The following is a 15,348-nucleotide window of genomic DNA, read 5'->3' as shown; positions in this document are numbered from 1 at the left end:
TCACTTTCTGACATACATTTTCTTTCTCGAATTGGCAGTCATCATCCTACACTCTCTTTAGATTGGGACTATTTAAATTTTAATGTATGCCAGCATAAAATCCATAAAAGGCTTCTACAGGCTGCAGAAAAAAGAGGAATTTCATATTTAAACAATGTGCAAACCAAGGTTGAATAAAAGTGAATCTTTGCTTTTATTATTGATTATGAAAATGAACAGGCACCTATTACATGGAGCTTGCACATCCCAGAAAAAATTTTCAAATATAAATAATACACCCTCATAAGTTTTGATCACTCACAACAACCTGCAAGCTAATAATTCAAACAACATTAAGAAGAAAATAAAGAAAAGAAAAAAAAAAAATCATGTCACATCCAAATCTTTGTAACATATTCACTCGCAAGTTTTTCAAATCTCTGCTGATCTACTGCTAACTCGGCGAAGGCTTTTTTTCCCCGCACAAATGGTGCTGTGAATTCATTTACACAATCATTTCAGTCCCATCTCCTTTTTCTCACAGCACCGAGACAGCAGACAAGACTATTACAATGAAGCTAGTAATAACTTTTTAAAAAAATCATTGGTTCAATAGATGACTTTAAGTTATTTATATACTTTTGAGTTAGCAGTGTGCTGTAGTAATCTCCTCTACAGTATAGAGTATCATCACATTCACTCAAGTTCATTCAAGAAACTCAGCTAGACCCTGGAAAAAGCAAATGGAATACAAACAACGCAAGATGGAAAATTCAAGTATCTCTGACTGGATGGCGATAAACATTTAGTTAGGAATGGAGTGATTACAGTCTGAAACGACAGAGCTTCTGTAGGTGAGGTTTGTAATATCCATCCCATAAACCCTTACCCAAGTTATGGAAAGTTTTAACAATTTCTGATGCCAATAAGAAAAAGTAGGGTTTAAAATTGCATGCACCCCCACTGTAAAACTACTAAACCTTTTTTTTTTTTAAACCAACAGTAGTTTTTGTATTGACTGTACACATCCTAATTAACAAAAGATGCAGACTAACATCCAATGAAATAAAGCACTCCTATTATCATTCCGCTATAAAGTAAATGCATCCTCTGCTAATTTCTTTCACATCATCCAGCAGTTTGAAGACGTATATACAATAGTTTCAGACATGTTATAAGTTTACAACATAACAGTCTCTTTTGGTGAAAATATAGTTAAATTCAAAATATCTGATAGGTATCTTTTTAGAGGTGATCTCTTTATTGAAAAAAGTACCTGAGCCAAAACTCTGACCAGGGGAAAATCACAAAAGCCTCCTCTTTACAACTTCTACAAAAACGCTCCTTTCCGTCATTCCCTGCCCCTCTGGAGATGAAACAAAGATTTAAATTAAATAACAAATAAAAAAAATTAATTAAAAACATTCTGAAACATCAAAACAACCCACCTTTTCAAAGTATCAGCTAGTTGAAAAACAATACAAAAAATAACTCAAGTCGTTTAAAAATCAAACATTTTAGAGGATTAAAGCGTGAGATTTAAAAAATAAAAAAAAAAGTATCTTACAAATAAAAACTGATCATGCGACAATGTTCTCCTACAGACATTCTTTAAATGGAAGAGCGGCCGCTGCACATCTTCAAGGCTGGACTAGTGAACACTACACAAGTTCAACCCAACTTTATGAGGAGATGCACACTGAGGTCATCAGCTGACTAAGCGATCTATCGTTGTATCTGTTTTATTCCTGTACCAACATTCTGTCCAACAGCAGGTAGTACTGTAACTAAGTCTCAAGTTGAAAGATGAAAAAGAAAATTGTGTGTAGTCTTGATGCAGCGGTTATGAACTAAAACCTTTTAACCTGATGAATAAGTGGAGAACTGCTTACAGTATAACTGCAAGTTGGAAGTAATGTACCAACAGTGCCTTTTTAAACTAGATACTTTCACAGTGCATATAATAATAATTTTTTCAAAAAAAAAAAACAAAAAAAAAAACAAAAAACAGATGAAGCATTTTCTTGGGGTTATGATGGTTCAATCCCTTTCAGAAAACGATTAGATTTGGATTTCTCTTTGTAGGCCCAAGCATGCATCCATCAGTTATTGCACAACACAAGGACCTTAAAATGCATCCACAAAGAAACAAAAAAGTAACAATAATAATCTTAAAACAGTAAGTATAATTATCTCACTACAGATCCACCTTGCTTGCTCGATGCATTACTACCTTTTTGCCAAAAATGATCATTCTTGGGTGCCTTTAAACGTTCAATTATTTTCATTCTTTATATTACAACCAACTAAAACATGCATCCATCTGCCCATGGGGGGAATGCAGTCAAGAGCCTCCAGCGCATGGTGTCCATTGTTCCAGTCAAAGGTCAGAGTACAAAGACTGAATGATTAAAAAGTGCTTTACGTAGGTCAGTAGGACTTCTTTCTTCTACGATTATTACAAGTTTGGACATTAGCATGTATCATCTGTAACAGCAAACAAATAATTTAATGACATCATATTTAGAACAACTATAAACTGCTTTTACTTGTGTCCCCCAACCAAAAAAAAGGTTGAAAATGTCAGAGGAAAATACTCACCATGATACCACCATTTTGTCTTCTTTGGATTTTTGTTACACGTTCTTACATAAAAGGAATTATCAGGCGGTCGTCTCTGTAGGAAGAGAAACAAGCATTTATATTTAATGTTTGACAAATATATAATTTACTTGAATCACTATATTTATCCCCCCAGGCATCATAACAGGTTCCATACCTTTTCTTTGCAGCTGGACAACATGCTGATAATGCTAAGACAAACTGACTGCACTGAGAGGGCTGGTGACCAATCTTCCGTTAGAATAGATAGACAGATGTGACCATTGCTATACACATGAGGGTGGACAGGTATATTCTCTCCTGTGAACATTACCTGCAACAGTGAAAGAAAAAAAAATCTTAAGATAGTTCATTGAATATGTCATATAAATAAGCCTATAAAGGTGGTAAGTATTTGATTCTAAAAAAATAAGATCAACTTTTTTTTATCTTTTACACTGAATTGAGACCATTTTAGTGGTCAAAGATACAACTTGGGACAGTACTAGTCAGGACAAAGTTTAGTTTTTTTTCATTAATCACAGAAAATCTCAGGCTTAGCCCTCTAAAGCGATATGAGGCTCTGGGATTATGACAGAGGGGCCGGGTTGGGGTGAGAGAGGGGAAGAGAGAACAAGAGACTAAGAGAGGAGACATGCTTAACAAAAAGGATCAGGGGATATTAGCCATTTAAAGGATGCAATACTCAGGCCTACCAGAGAGATACACTAAGTGTGATGAGAGGAGAGGAGCTCAAGATTTTAGTGCTCAAGTAGAGAGGAGGGGAAATGTTTAAAGAGGGTAGTGAAGGGTAACAATGGGTTGAGGCAGTCTGGCACCAGACACGGCCTCACAGGAGAGTGCAGGCTTCACTTGACAGGGCTGGAGGGGGAATGACAGGATGAGTGTTATAGATAGGAGCAGAGAGTAAAGCTGGCACTGCACTCAAAAAAAAAAAAAAAAATCAGGACAAACAAGCTCCTTGCTTGAAGAAAGTTAAAATATTTACTGAAATGTCTGACAAACACAAAGATCAGCAATCTGAGCGCCAGCTTTGAGCAGACAGGCACTATAGGTAATTTATATGTTGATTTCCTATTTCCTATTACATTAGTTATTCTGATGTTTGTATCCATCACTGTGCTACTTTTATTGATTTGTGTGGAACACACTTCAATATTTATACTTTTGCAAGCAAGAAGCTGCACATTTTCTTTCAGCGGTAACTCTTCTTTTTCCCCCCACACTAATATTTGTAAGTATACTCAGAACAAAATCCAACTGGTCTCGTTTAGGGCTGAAAAGATTAACTGATTAGTCAATTGACCGAAAATTAATCAGAAACTATTTTAATAATCAAATAATCATTTGCCATTTTTTTTCTACAAAATATTTTAAACAAAATCTCTGGTTACACCTTCTCAATTGTGAGGATTTTCTGCTTATCTGTGTTTTATATTACTGTAAACTGAACATGTTTAGGTTTGGACTGTTGATGAGACAAAAACAAGGGATTGGAAAATGTCACTTTGAGCTTTAGGGAATACTGATGGGCTTTTATCACTTTTTCCTGACATTTTAATCAACTAATATAATAATCAGCAGATTATGTTTTGGTAGTAAATCTGCAGTTTTTTCCTTTGAACATGTAACATTAGCAAGTAAACGGGAACCTCTATGATAGGGCTCTACAGAAGTGGAAGCCGCAGGCTGTTAACGCAAAACTTATTAATTGAGACTAAGTAGGTCAATGGTAGTGCTGTTTTTAATCATGACAATAAGAGCATTCACTATGAGGGTGGGTGTCATCCAAAATGCAGCACACATGCATTTGTGCAATATAGAATTACCGCTGAAGCTCCTCACACAACCAGTAATGCACTGCAGCAGTTAACACTGAAGTTCCCTTGGGGGCCCCAAGAGGAGTCCAACAGAGAATAACTTTGACAGGATGTCCTTCTGTAGATATTAACTAAGGAGCTAAGTTTATCTAATTTCGTCTACACCGCCTCATTCTCTATTTTTAGGTAGGAAGATTCTTGATGAGTGAAACAAGCTAATCCCTTCAAACATGGCTTCAGGGGCAGCTCTGTACTTGTGTTTGTCAGTGATTTCTGGCTCCAGTGTTTCCAAGTTGATGTTCACTCCACTAACAACTGCAGAGCTGGTGAGTTTTGAGTTTTTTTTTTTGTGAGTTTTGTGATTTGTGATTGCAGGGATCCAGAGAGAAGATACAGAGGAACATTTACCCAGATGTTTAGTTTTTGATTTTGTTTGGAAAAACAGAACCTCTGTACACTGTACCATCTAACCTGCAGCATATGAATGGGCTCTAGGAACCCTTCTCATGAATTTTGTTCTCTGATCAAACTTTCACTGAGAATGGATGCTCGACATTAAAGCAAGGCTATGTAACTTTTGAGACAGCAAATAAACTCTCTGATCCTTGTAAATGAAAAGTTGATTTCTTAAGAAACGAAACACACCCCTTGCTCAATTCAATACACACAGGTGCTTTGTTGCTGCAGCCTTACTTGGTTGGTATGACCAGTAGCTTATGATGGTTACTGTTATCAAACTTTAATTAAATATTGCTGTATAATGCACACAACTGATTCAATTTGCTGACTTTATGAGTCTTCATCACTTATGCTAATGTCACAATAATTTAGCATTCAGCTAAATGCTAAAACGTAGTGTAGCAATTTGGCACTGTCCCACAATTGTGATTTGTAGCTGCAGCGGGCTCTGCTCAGCAAACGTTGCATAGTCTCATTTTAAGTATGGAAAGCCAACATTGTAGTCAAAACCGAATCATACTGCAGGTCTGTTTATTCATTGGTGTCCACACCCAGTAAAGTAGCTTGTGTGTCAGGGTCGAAACAGACAGGACTTTGTAGGTCCCTCAAGACAAGACAGTAAATGAACAGCACTTACAGTGTGTTTTTCAGCACAAGAACAGGACAAAGCCATCCCAGTGCCTCACTTTTAGACACATACACACACAGATGGTTGCAAAGCAACTTCTGCTTACCTGAGGTGAATCAAAAGGATATCGACTACTAAATTTGAAAAGCAGCTGAAATTTCTCTCCTTCATACAGTGTGCCGGTTGCTCCTTCCATGTCTACAATCCACCTAAAAGGTAGGCACAATATTAAAATGTTAAACATATCACCTAAACAAAAGGAGCCAAAAAATTACACTGATCACCCAACACTTAGCGAAAAAACACAGATGGTGTCCAAAAATCTAAAAAAAATGTTCAACCTTGTTTACAGCTACTTTAGCTAAAAACTGGGGTTTTTTTTAAGAGGTTAAAATGCTGTTTTGACTACACTTAGTTTTTCACTCTGAAACTTAAAATTACCAAATCACCAAGGAAAAAGAACAACTGAGAGATGTTATTTAATTTTTACACCCCGAAACCACTTTAAATAATCCGTTGCAAATTTTTTTTTTTTTTTTAAGATTATCAAGCAAGTAACACCAGACAACATCCTGTCAAATCGTGGTATCAGGTTAACACTTCCTTTAACAACAAACCCTTACTGTGCTTTGGGAGGAAACAGTTTTATGAAAGACAAAGTTACATGTTACTTTGTTTTAGCCATGCTAGCAACATGGCTCTAGGAATGGCACTGTCAGTCTGTCTGAAATATTTCAAAAATAATTGGATGGAATGCCATGAAATTTTCTACCGACATTCAGTCCCCCACGAAGGACCCCTACTGATGTTCGTGACAGCCTGACTTTTCCTCTAGCTCCACCAGCATGTTGACATTTTTTACTATTAGTCTAATATCTTTACAACTTTTTAAGATCATTACTTTGGTTTATGACCAAATACCTGCAAAACTAATGACATTCCCATCAGCCTCAGCTGTACTTTGTGTTATATTCTGATGACAGATTAGCAAGACTGCTTTATGACATAATAAGAGTGATTAATAACATGTTCTACCTTCTATCTCATCACTCTGGAGTAGATTAGCTAAGAACATGAGCAGAACGACTTGAATGGATCATATCTCATTGTCATTAAAAAAGAATCATACAAAATAGGAGCTCCTAATGCTGCAGCAAGTGTGTAATCAAAAGCTTTTAGTCTGACTCATTCCAGTGACATTCAATATTCAGCTGGGTTATGGCAGTGGTTTAGTAATAATCTGATACTCTATTGATCCAGGGGACAAAATCTATTTTCACTTCTGTAGCTTGGCTACAGAACTGTGCTGACTGATCTGCAAGGGATTCAACGTCTTACACAGAATGGCAGTTAATTGCAAACACAGGGTTTTGACTCTGTGTTTTGGGATGAAGGACAGTCTACTTTCTCAATGTGGCCCCAACTCAGGGGCTAAACGTAGCCTTAGTGGCAAACGAGCCAAATATTTAAGTCCAGAGCAGAACATTTATGGGGATTGCCTGCTCACAACAGAAACCTCAGAGGAGAAGAAAAAGGAACAGTGATGGCAGCGTCACAATTTCTGACCTAATTTCTTCCAGGCAAACAGGGCAGATAGGACAATAAAGAGACTTGTGGCTGTTGTCCGGGTTTATTGCCTCTTTCAAATCTAGTTTGGGGCACATGATTATTTAGGCCTACATATGAGGTCATTCCTCTTTAAAACTTCACCTTTAGAAAGTCCAATGGTCAGAGTGTCTGAAATGAGCTCTATTTTTCTCCAGGAAGCTAAGTTTTGAGGGAGGCAGTATCACTATACATGATGCTGAGTTACACCTGATGCAACCCACACTGAACACAGGCAAGGACTCCAAGGACATTATGCTCAGCTTGCTCAAATTCCCCATAGGCTGGTAATTATATGATCCAGTCAGCAGAAATAACACAGTCATTTAGTGAAAGGGGGAGAAAAATACTGAATACTTATAATGAGAGGCTCTATAGCGCTTTAAAGCAACAATTTCCTTGTTTGCAACCGCTGAATAACTACACCATAAAGCTAAGCCATCACCACTATACACACATATACACAGTCAACTAAAAGAGATTTTAATCAAATGATACAGCACAGATACACAGGGTGTGCTATATAAACAAAAGCTATAACACTAAAAACTCATGGTCACCTTATCACTGTTAATCACAGCATTTTCATCGGTGAGGGTATTTCCCATGTTTGGATAAGGTTAGCTTGAAAGTTAAGGAGTAACAGACTATTTGTATCTTACTACATAAGGGCTTGCCTGATAAAAAGCACAAATCCCCGCTAGTGTCAATCAATACGACGGAAAGCCAACCCAGGCATCAAAGTTGACACAAAAAGGCACACCCATACATACCATCACAAACTTGGGATGCAGAAGCCAGCATAACTGGTTGGAAGACTTGTCAGTTATGCAAAACACACAACATTCATTCAATCTGACCTGGCAATTGTTACCTAATGACATAGGTGCCAAAATAATGGATCTTTCACTGTTACAAGATTGAATTAAACTAACCACAAGCACTGAAACAGGTATTGTCTCTTTAGGATGTCATAACAGCCTAGCACTGATGCTGGAAGACATTCTGACCTGCACAACAAAGTAGTAACTTTCAAAGTCAATGCTGGCAGCCTGCAGCTGAAAGACATTTGAATGTCGGCCAGAAACTCAAATCCATTTACAGAACAAAAACTCCTGATCCTTACTGCTTATCAGACACTGCAACAGCATTCATGGGTGTTTAAGGGAACACCAAGACACCCAGACAGAGAGGTCAGCTACACAGCCTCTGTACCTTGCTACCCTAGCCCAACTCCTTCTTGCCAACCGTTAAATATTTTATAAGGATGAATAGTTACACTGAGCATTAGAGACACTCTATTGAGGGGCCAGAGCTGCCAGTCACTGGAATGACCCCAATTCCTCCTCACCAGTCTCTGCTGAAGCCACAAGAGCTTTGTCTCTTCATACCTCCTACCACTGCTATTGCAACAGTTACCTTTATGCTCACCACACTGTCCTCTCTTAGTAATGAAACAGGTCATTTTAAATAGCCCTGTGGGATTTGTGTTTATTCATAGATGCAAACCTTCTCCAGCAACTACTGTAAGTGTAGGTGATAGCGTCCTAATGTTTATTGTGGTAATGCTGTCAAGATGGAACACACGAATCACATGAAATAAAATAAAATAAAATAAAAAAAAACACAAAAGCACTTACTGTGTAATGGTGTTCTGTACACTTTTTTCGTTGAGCGTCATTCCTGGGGGTGGATCATTTTGCAGAGCTAATAATTCCTTTTGTAGCCTTTTCTGTTGGAGAGAATGTGTTTTTGGGTTTCTGCCACACTCAAAATATGTTGAAATATAGCATCACGACAATATATGAACCATAATAAAGAAAGAGTCCAAGCAAATAAAATAAAGACAAATTAACATACAGAAGATTTGCCCACACGTTCATTCATTTTAGAAATATATTCATAACCAAACCACCACAAAGTGTAAATAAGTTTTGTGTATATTCTTTAATTACGGCGCGATTACAGCTAACGTCCTGTAACGATAAGTGTAAATGTAGTTAAAGCAAAGATCCAACCTGTCTGCTTTAAGTCGTTTACCTTGTGTGTGTGTGTGTGTGTGTGTGTGTGTGTGTGTGTGTGTGTGTGTGTGTGTGTGTGTGTATGTATATATATATATACGATTTGTGACAGATGAAACGATACGTTTTAGACATAAGCAACAAACCCAGTTCATCAGTCATGAAGTTGACTTTCTGGGTTTTCAGACAAGGCAAATCTCACTCGATTCGACACAGCTTTTTGATGAAACCAATGCACCTGTTCAGCTCGTAAGGAAACATGCAACTATTCAGTCTGCGCACTGTCTCGTTAGCAAGCTAATATTAACGTCAGCCAAATAGCAGCCACAACACCATTAAAAAACTAGACTGAATTACAATTCTTAACATCACATTCTTTGAGTTATTAACCATGTGCTGCTGCGACAAAAAGTATACAACATATAAATATATACAATTCAATATATCTCCAGGAAGTTGGTTTCTCTGCTAGCCTTGACTTGGTGCTGTTGATGAGGGGCTAGTTGTGTTGCTAGCAAAAACCAAGCGCTAAACCTGAACAATTTAGGACAAATGTCACCGCTTTTACTTTAATGTCATCACTATCTCGAAAAAATACATGTACATAAATGAGGTGGTCAATAAACTGCCAGGAAAGACTCGAGTGAAGGTCAGGTAAAGTCTAAATATGCGATCGCTATTAATTGTATTCTTACCTGCATCGACGCCATGATGGGAACCCCCCCCCCGCATCAGCGAAGTGGAGGACTGTACGTCAGGGAGTCACGTGAGAGGAGAAGTTGTTTTTGACAGAAGAAAACAATGTACTGACGTGCACCTTTAGAGAAAAAGCCCAGGTCACTCTGGTCAACCCTTCGTTATTTTAAGTCGTTAACGGACTATTTACCATTTCTACAACAGAATTTCCTAAAATTGGGGGGAAAAAAATCCACCGAGATAACATAGGACATTAGGAAGGGTCAAAGACCTCTGCTCAAGGAGGAATGACCTGCCAAACATCCGATCCATTGTAATATCCAATAGTTCTTTCATGTTTGTCTTTTAGTTATTAAAACGTTATCACATTAGGAAAAGTCCTACTCTGATGAACAATATTAAAAACATATTGGTCAACCCTAAATTTAAAAATATATTATGAATCCATTATACCTTTCATCCTAATATGTTTTATGACATCTGGGTGGTAAATTGTTTTCTTGGTACAATCTGTCATACACAGCTCAGTTTTATAAAAACATAACAAAGGTCCCCGCAGTAATCTCCAAAAACCATAAAGCTATCACGTTTAAAACCTGATACCTTTTCATTCCCTGTGCGCAATAAAGCCAAATTGTATAACACACAGGAAGGATATTCATTTATCTTTCAGCAAAGTTTAAAACCTTTTATTCATCTGAATAGTAATTTGATTAAGCCTCCTAAAGTTTCCTGGAAAATATAAACCTTCATTCTGTAGCCACTGTTAACAGAGATGTGAGCAGAGCTCCCACCCGATGTGGCTGACACATTAGCCAGATAATAGCTCAAAACAGGCTATTAAAATTCACTACGTAAGCATTTGCGTTACGGTTTAACATGCAGTAATATGTAACCACATTGAAAATTTGCTGATGTATACTAAAGGCCACATACTATATGTATGTTCAAAGCAATAGCATTTATTTAGAATTATGGGATCACGTCCACCAGCTTGTACTTCACATTTTGCCTAATTTGGTCATAAATTCATTACTTTCATTTTCTCTTGTGAAAATCAGAAAATAATACACCTGAAATATCATACATACATAATTTCTTCGATAACATACTAAATATTTGAATGTTGATTGAGTTGCAGTGTATTCAAATCATTGACTACAACTACCACTTAATCAGAAACATCTTTCACAAGTTGACTCCACTGATTCACTGAAGAGGCGCAGCCACAAAATAAATCTTCCCATACATATGTTCTAAGTGTGACCTTAAAAGTTTGTGTTAAATTAGATTATTGAGTTTCCAAAAATCAATTTTCCACAGTTGCCATTCACTTTGAACAACCCCAGCACAAGAACCTGCACTAATTAAATTATCAAGTGTTATTGCCTCTCACACTGAAAATATCAACCAACGTGGTTCTCCTATTAAAAAAAATGGTTTATAGGGAAATACATTATTAAATTTGTAATAGCTTCAAAAAACATGTGACTTTTGTTTCTCGACTGTTGTTACCTCCCAACAGAACACATCTTCTACTATTTATCCATCTTATCTCTGAAAAATCCCCATCAGGTGAGTATAAAGAGCATCTGTTTTTATATCTAACCACTGTACTTCACATGGAACAAGGTAACAACTGGCAACAAAATGCTCACCAAACAGGTCTTTATTGAGATGCAGAGGTGAAGAAAGATTTCTGGGGCAGGGGGCACATTTATCACATTCTTGGGAAAGGGATGCAACCTGCCATATCCATTTATTATTTTAAAATTAAATCCTTTAATACTAATAAAATTAGGGCAGAAAGCCCGGTGGAAAAAAAACAAACAAAAAAAAAAAACCCTCATTGTGATATACTCATTCATGTTTCATGTGGTGTACATGGAAAACAAGTTAAATATTCAAAAAAAAGATCTAAAAATGTTTCAAGCATTTACATTATCTTGTAACTTTAGCAATCCAAAAAGTTTGCAGCCATGAGCAGTTCCAGTGCGATCTCCGGAGCGATGGGGAATTCAGGTATTTCTGTGGAGCTGTTGGTGTAACGGACCTTGTAGGTAAAATACATGCAGACCTTTGACAAGACATGAGATGGAATCTCCCTGAAGTTCACTTCATTGGTTTCATTCTCAGCAAACTGACCTGCAAATGGAGGGTTACAGAAGTTGTCATGAGTGGAAATGACCAAAAAAAACAGACATACGATTTTAAAAATCATACAATTTATAAAATACACCTTTGAACATCTTGTCCTGGAGGTAGCTATCAAATAGAATAATTCTTTAAACTGCTACCAACTAACATAAAAAGACCTAAAACCATGGCAGGTATCAATGAGAGATTAGAGAAAGTTCTATAATCCGTGTTTTACAGGAGGTAACAAAGCCATTGTATGGAGGGAGCATAGTGCCACCAACCGGACAACCAAAATTAAACACCAATATCTTAATTCTAATCTTAAACTATAGCAGACTTAATCTCTTGCCAATCTAAATCTCAAGCAAGTAAGCAAAGCATCACCACTATACATGTTTTCTATACAACCTTACACATAGTTTGATAGGCTGTAAACCACTAGTGTAGCTGTAGTTAATATCGGGGTGAGTTATACAGAGATCCTACTATGGGATACCATATATCTTAACAGTAACTAGGTTGACAAATGAGTAAAAATGTTTTATTGAGATAAAACCCTATTAATAAATAGCATGTTTAACAAGGGGACTCTTGGTATTAAGCATTACCTGAAGGCCACTCTGATTTTAATCTGATCCATGGTGGACCGTATTACAGTGTAGTACAGATATTCTGTGTTGAATATACAGTTTACATTAAAGTCACATCTATCTGAGCAGCATGAATGATAAAAAGCATAATGCTCTAGCAATCTTCTCCAATTCCTTCAAGTTTAAGTTGTAGGTCATGGCTTTTGCAAGAGCAACCCTGCAATGCTGCTTCTCTACAGAAATACAAATCACAAATCACAATTTTCATTATGCTGGTAATGAATAAAGGCTTTAAGTTTAATTCCAGGCATATTCAACCTTATTTTTACTGAGGGGGTGTCTTGTTGTATACATTCTGTGTGTGTACTTCCATAATAATATTTAAACCGTGTAAAAAATGGGAGCAATCCAACAGTCTGGATAGAAAACACCACGAGCTAATCCCCCACTTATTACTGGCAACTGCCCAAAAAGTTGCAAAATGCTGTTGCATTTGAAGTTCGAAAGGACAACTGGAGGAGCTGAAAAATGGTAAATTTACTGGGGAACATTTTACAATAAAATCTCACATGATCAATTCCACCATTATCATTACAAACAAAATAATTCTGGTTAAAATAGAGTTGAAGATCTTTTACACACCATATACAGAAGTGTGCCAATTTTAAAATTGGAAAAAGAAAACTGTTTTCGATATTTCAAGTAATTTGCCTGAATTCTCACCTGGCCCACTCAACATGGCTTTGATAGTCCCAGATGTCAAGGCGTGTTCTCTTTTCACAATGAATTCATGGCCATCTGAAGAGATCAACTTCACATACATGGCATCTGGTCCTTCACAGCCACCGTAGGTTCTCTCTTCACTATCTGCGAAGCAAGAGAAACTAACAAATCTCAAACAGGTGTGAGCCTAAATACCTCAGTACCACACATATTTGACCAACTGTCATAACAGTAGGGGGCTTTGGAGAATTTTTTATTGAAGAGACATGTTAACAAATGAAATCAGTGTGATGAGCGCACACACCTACTCTTATGTGACCGAACATTTTATGAATCAATAAAATAAAATAATTTCTGGAAAGGTACAGGATAATATATAGTTAATCACTCACCCATCCTGTTCCGGAATTTCTTTTAATCCTGGAAGGAAACATAGAAAAATGACCGACCCTCTAAAAAAAAAAAACAATATAAAGTCGCCAAGGCTGGACACTGACCGTAGCATAAAGCATTCACGCTTATGTTGGGGTTACCGTTACCTAGGGCCTTCAATTTCCTAGTTAGTTTAATCACGCTACATCAAACAAATAGCTAACATAAATGTACCACAAGGTACACTGGGTAGGTAAGTATAACTACAACTTATCCGCTTTAATCAACATTAAACAACTGTTGTGTTCATTTCTTTCACTATCCAAACTGTTTTTGAGTGGTTTCGAAGCCGTCAGCGTTAGCTCGTGATGGCTAGCGAGGTAACGCCTTGCTACACAAACAATATAATTTCTTTTATCAGTTGTTCAGTGTTCAGAGTTCATATGGGACAAACAATCCAAAGCACGCCAACACACAACAGCTGTTATGTAATAGAAACATAACATTGTTTCTTACCACTCTGTAGAAGAATGTGGAGTAGGGATTACGTTTCAGGTAGTTAGCCACCAGATTGTTGATATCCGGAACTAGTTTGTATGAACACCCGTCCGCGATCAATTTCTTCCGTAGAATTTCACTTGCAGAGAGGGACGGTCCTGTTCCTCTTTGCTGTACTATACTGTATATCCTGCTTGTTGCAAAAGATGTCTATCTGAAAATTAATCCCAGTATAAGTAAGTAAAAACCGATACTCATTTTTAATTTAATTAAAGAGCTGAGATGACTTGTCAAATTTACACTGGTTTAAAGGACTTTTTTTTTTTTAGAGATGATATTGTCCTGTTACCCCTGTAGAGGGTGCTTGTGTTTCGGTTTAACCTCCCTGACTGTCTTCACTGGCTGTGATGAGCGAGAGCAGGTGTTGATTGAACATGACAGAGACATTTTCCAGACCCATAAATCTGGATTCAAGAAAGAATGAGAGAGAGAGAGAGAAGGCATGCACTCTGCGCCATCTTAAATTTTCCAAACTCCAGTTAGTAAAAATCAATCAATTCAGTATTTGTACATTATTTTGATTTCAAAAGTATGGAAGGACAATTATATGAGTATTCATCCGTGTGAGGAGTGCTATAACCTTGCAAGATCATCTAAAAGACCCGCATTTTCTAAGCTAGATAACTAAGTTTGTTTTTTATTTCAACAACAAACCATTAAAGCTCATAAAGTCTCTCCTAACAGATAAAGGGTTGTCGTCACAGATCAGAGATAGTTGAGAAATGGGCACACACTCTAGTCACGGTCAGGTTCAAATGTGACTTTGCCCTGTCTAATCCTGGATTCATTTGGAAAAGTGATGACTGCTGAAATCTGAGGCCACCAAATGGACGCAGAGTTATCTGAGCTGTGACACTAAGATCCTGAGCGTGCCTGTAAATTGTGCTGTTTGACCCAGAGGTGCTTTCTGAAGGAGTAGCATTACTCTTCCATGAGTAATGCTACTGATGGAAGACGGTAAAGATTTTTTTTTTCTACATTTTCCCCTTTTATGCTGTTGTTCGTTTACACACTGCTCTTGCCAGTTTTGTTTAAGTGGCTGTGCTCATTGTTACCTCAGATGTCAGTGGTGATTTCTGCAGAGGTGACATCTGATCTGATATTTCTCTTACAGTAATACCACGTTTAGCAATGCT

General features: G+C 37.2%; 2 protein-coding genes across 4 annotated transcripts; both read right to left on the bottom strand.

Moving 5' to 3' along the window:
- Nucleotides 1-164: 164 nt before the first annotated feature.
- ube2wb (ubiquitin conjugating enzyme E2 Wb) lies at nt 165-9,920 on the bottom strand. 3 transcript variants are annotated; one of them, XM_040127253.1, is made up of 6 exons: nt 9,830-9,920; nt 8,754-8,845; nt 5,615-5,717; nt 2,759-2,914; nt 2,581-2,656; nt 165-2,466 (listed from the first exon to the last, which is right to left on the bottom strand). In XM_040127253.1, exons 1-6 carry the CDS (start codon nt 9,842-9,844, stop codon nt 2,453-2,455), a joined length of 456 nt encoding a protein of 151 aa, XP_039983187.1. In that variant the 5' UTR covers nt 9,845-9,920; the 3' UTR covers nt 165-2,452. The 3 variants fall into 3 exon arrangements, with proteins under 3 accessions (XP_039983187.1, XP_039983189.1, XP_039983188.1); XM_040127255.1 differs by lacking the exon at nt 9,830-9,920 and adding an exon at nt 9,569-9,795; XM_040127254.1 differs by lacking the exon at nt 9,830-9,920 and adding an exon at nt 9,281-9,372.
- Nucleotides 9,921-11,481: 1,561 nt separating this feature from the next.
- Nucleotides 11,482-14,300, bottom strand: eloca (elongin C paralog a). The gene is made up of 4 exons (XM_040126331.1): nt 14,171-14,300; nt 13,675-13,702; nt 13,283-13,426; nt 11,482-11,975 (listed from the first exon to the last, which is right to left on the bottom strand). The coding sequence occupies exons 2-4, from the start codon at nt 13,676-13,678 to the stop codon at nt 11,785-11,787; spliced, it is 339 nt and encodes a 112-aa protein (XP_039982265.1). The 5' UTR covers nt 13,679-13,702; nt 14,171-14,300; the 3' UTR covers nt 11,482-11,784.
- Nucleotides 14,301-15,348: the final 1,048 nt, after the last annotated feature.

The sequence above is a fragment of the Xiphias gladius genome, chromosome 5 (assembly GCF_016859285.1).
Source record: "Xiphias gladius isolate SHS-SW01 ecotype Sanya breed wild chromosome 5, ASM1685928v1, whole genome shotgun sequence".
NCBI lineage: Eukaryota > Metazoa > Chordata > Actinopteri > Istiophoriformes > Xiphiidae > Xiphias > Xiphias gladius.
Note: the sequence above shows the minus strand (reverse complement) of the source record. Positions and strands in the feature narration are given on the sequence as shown.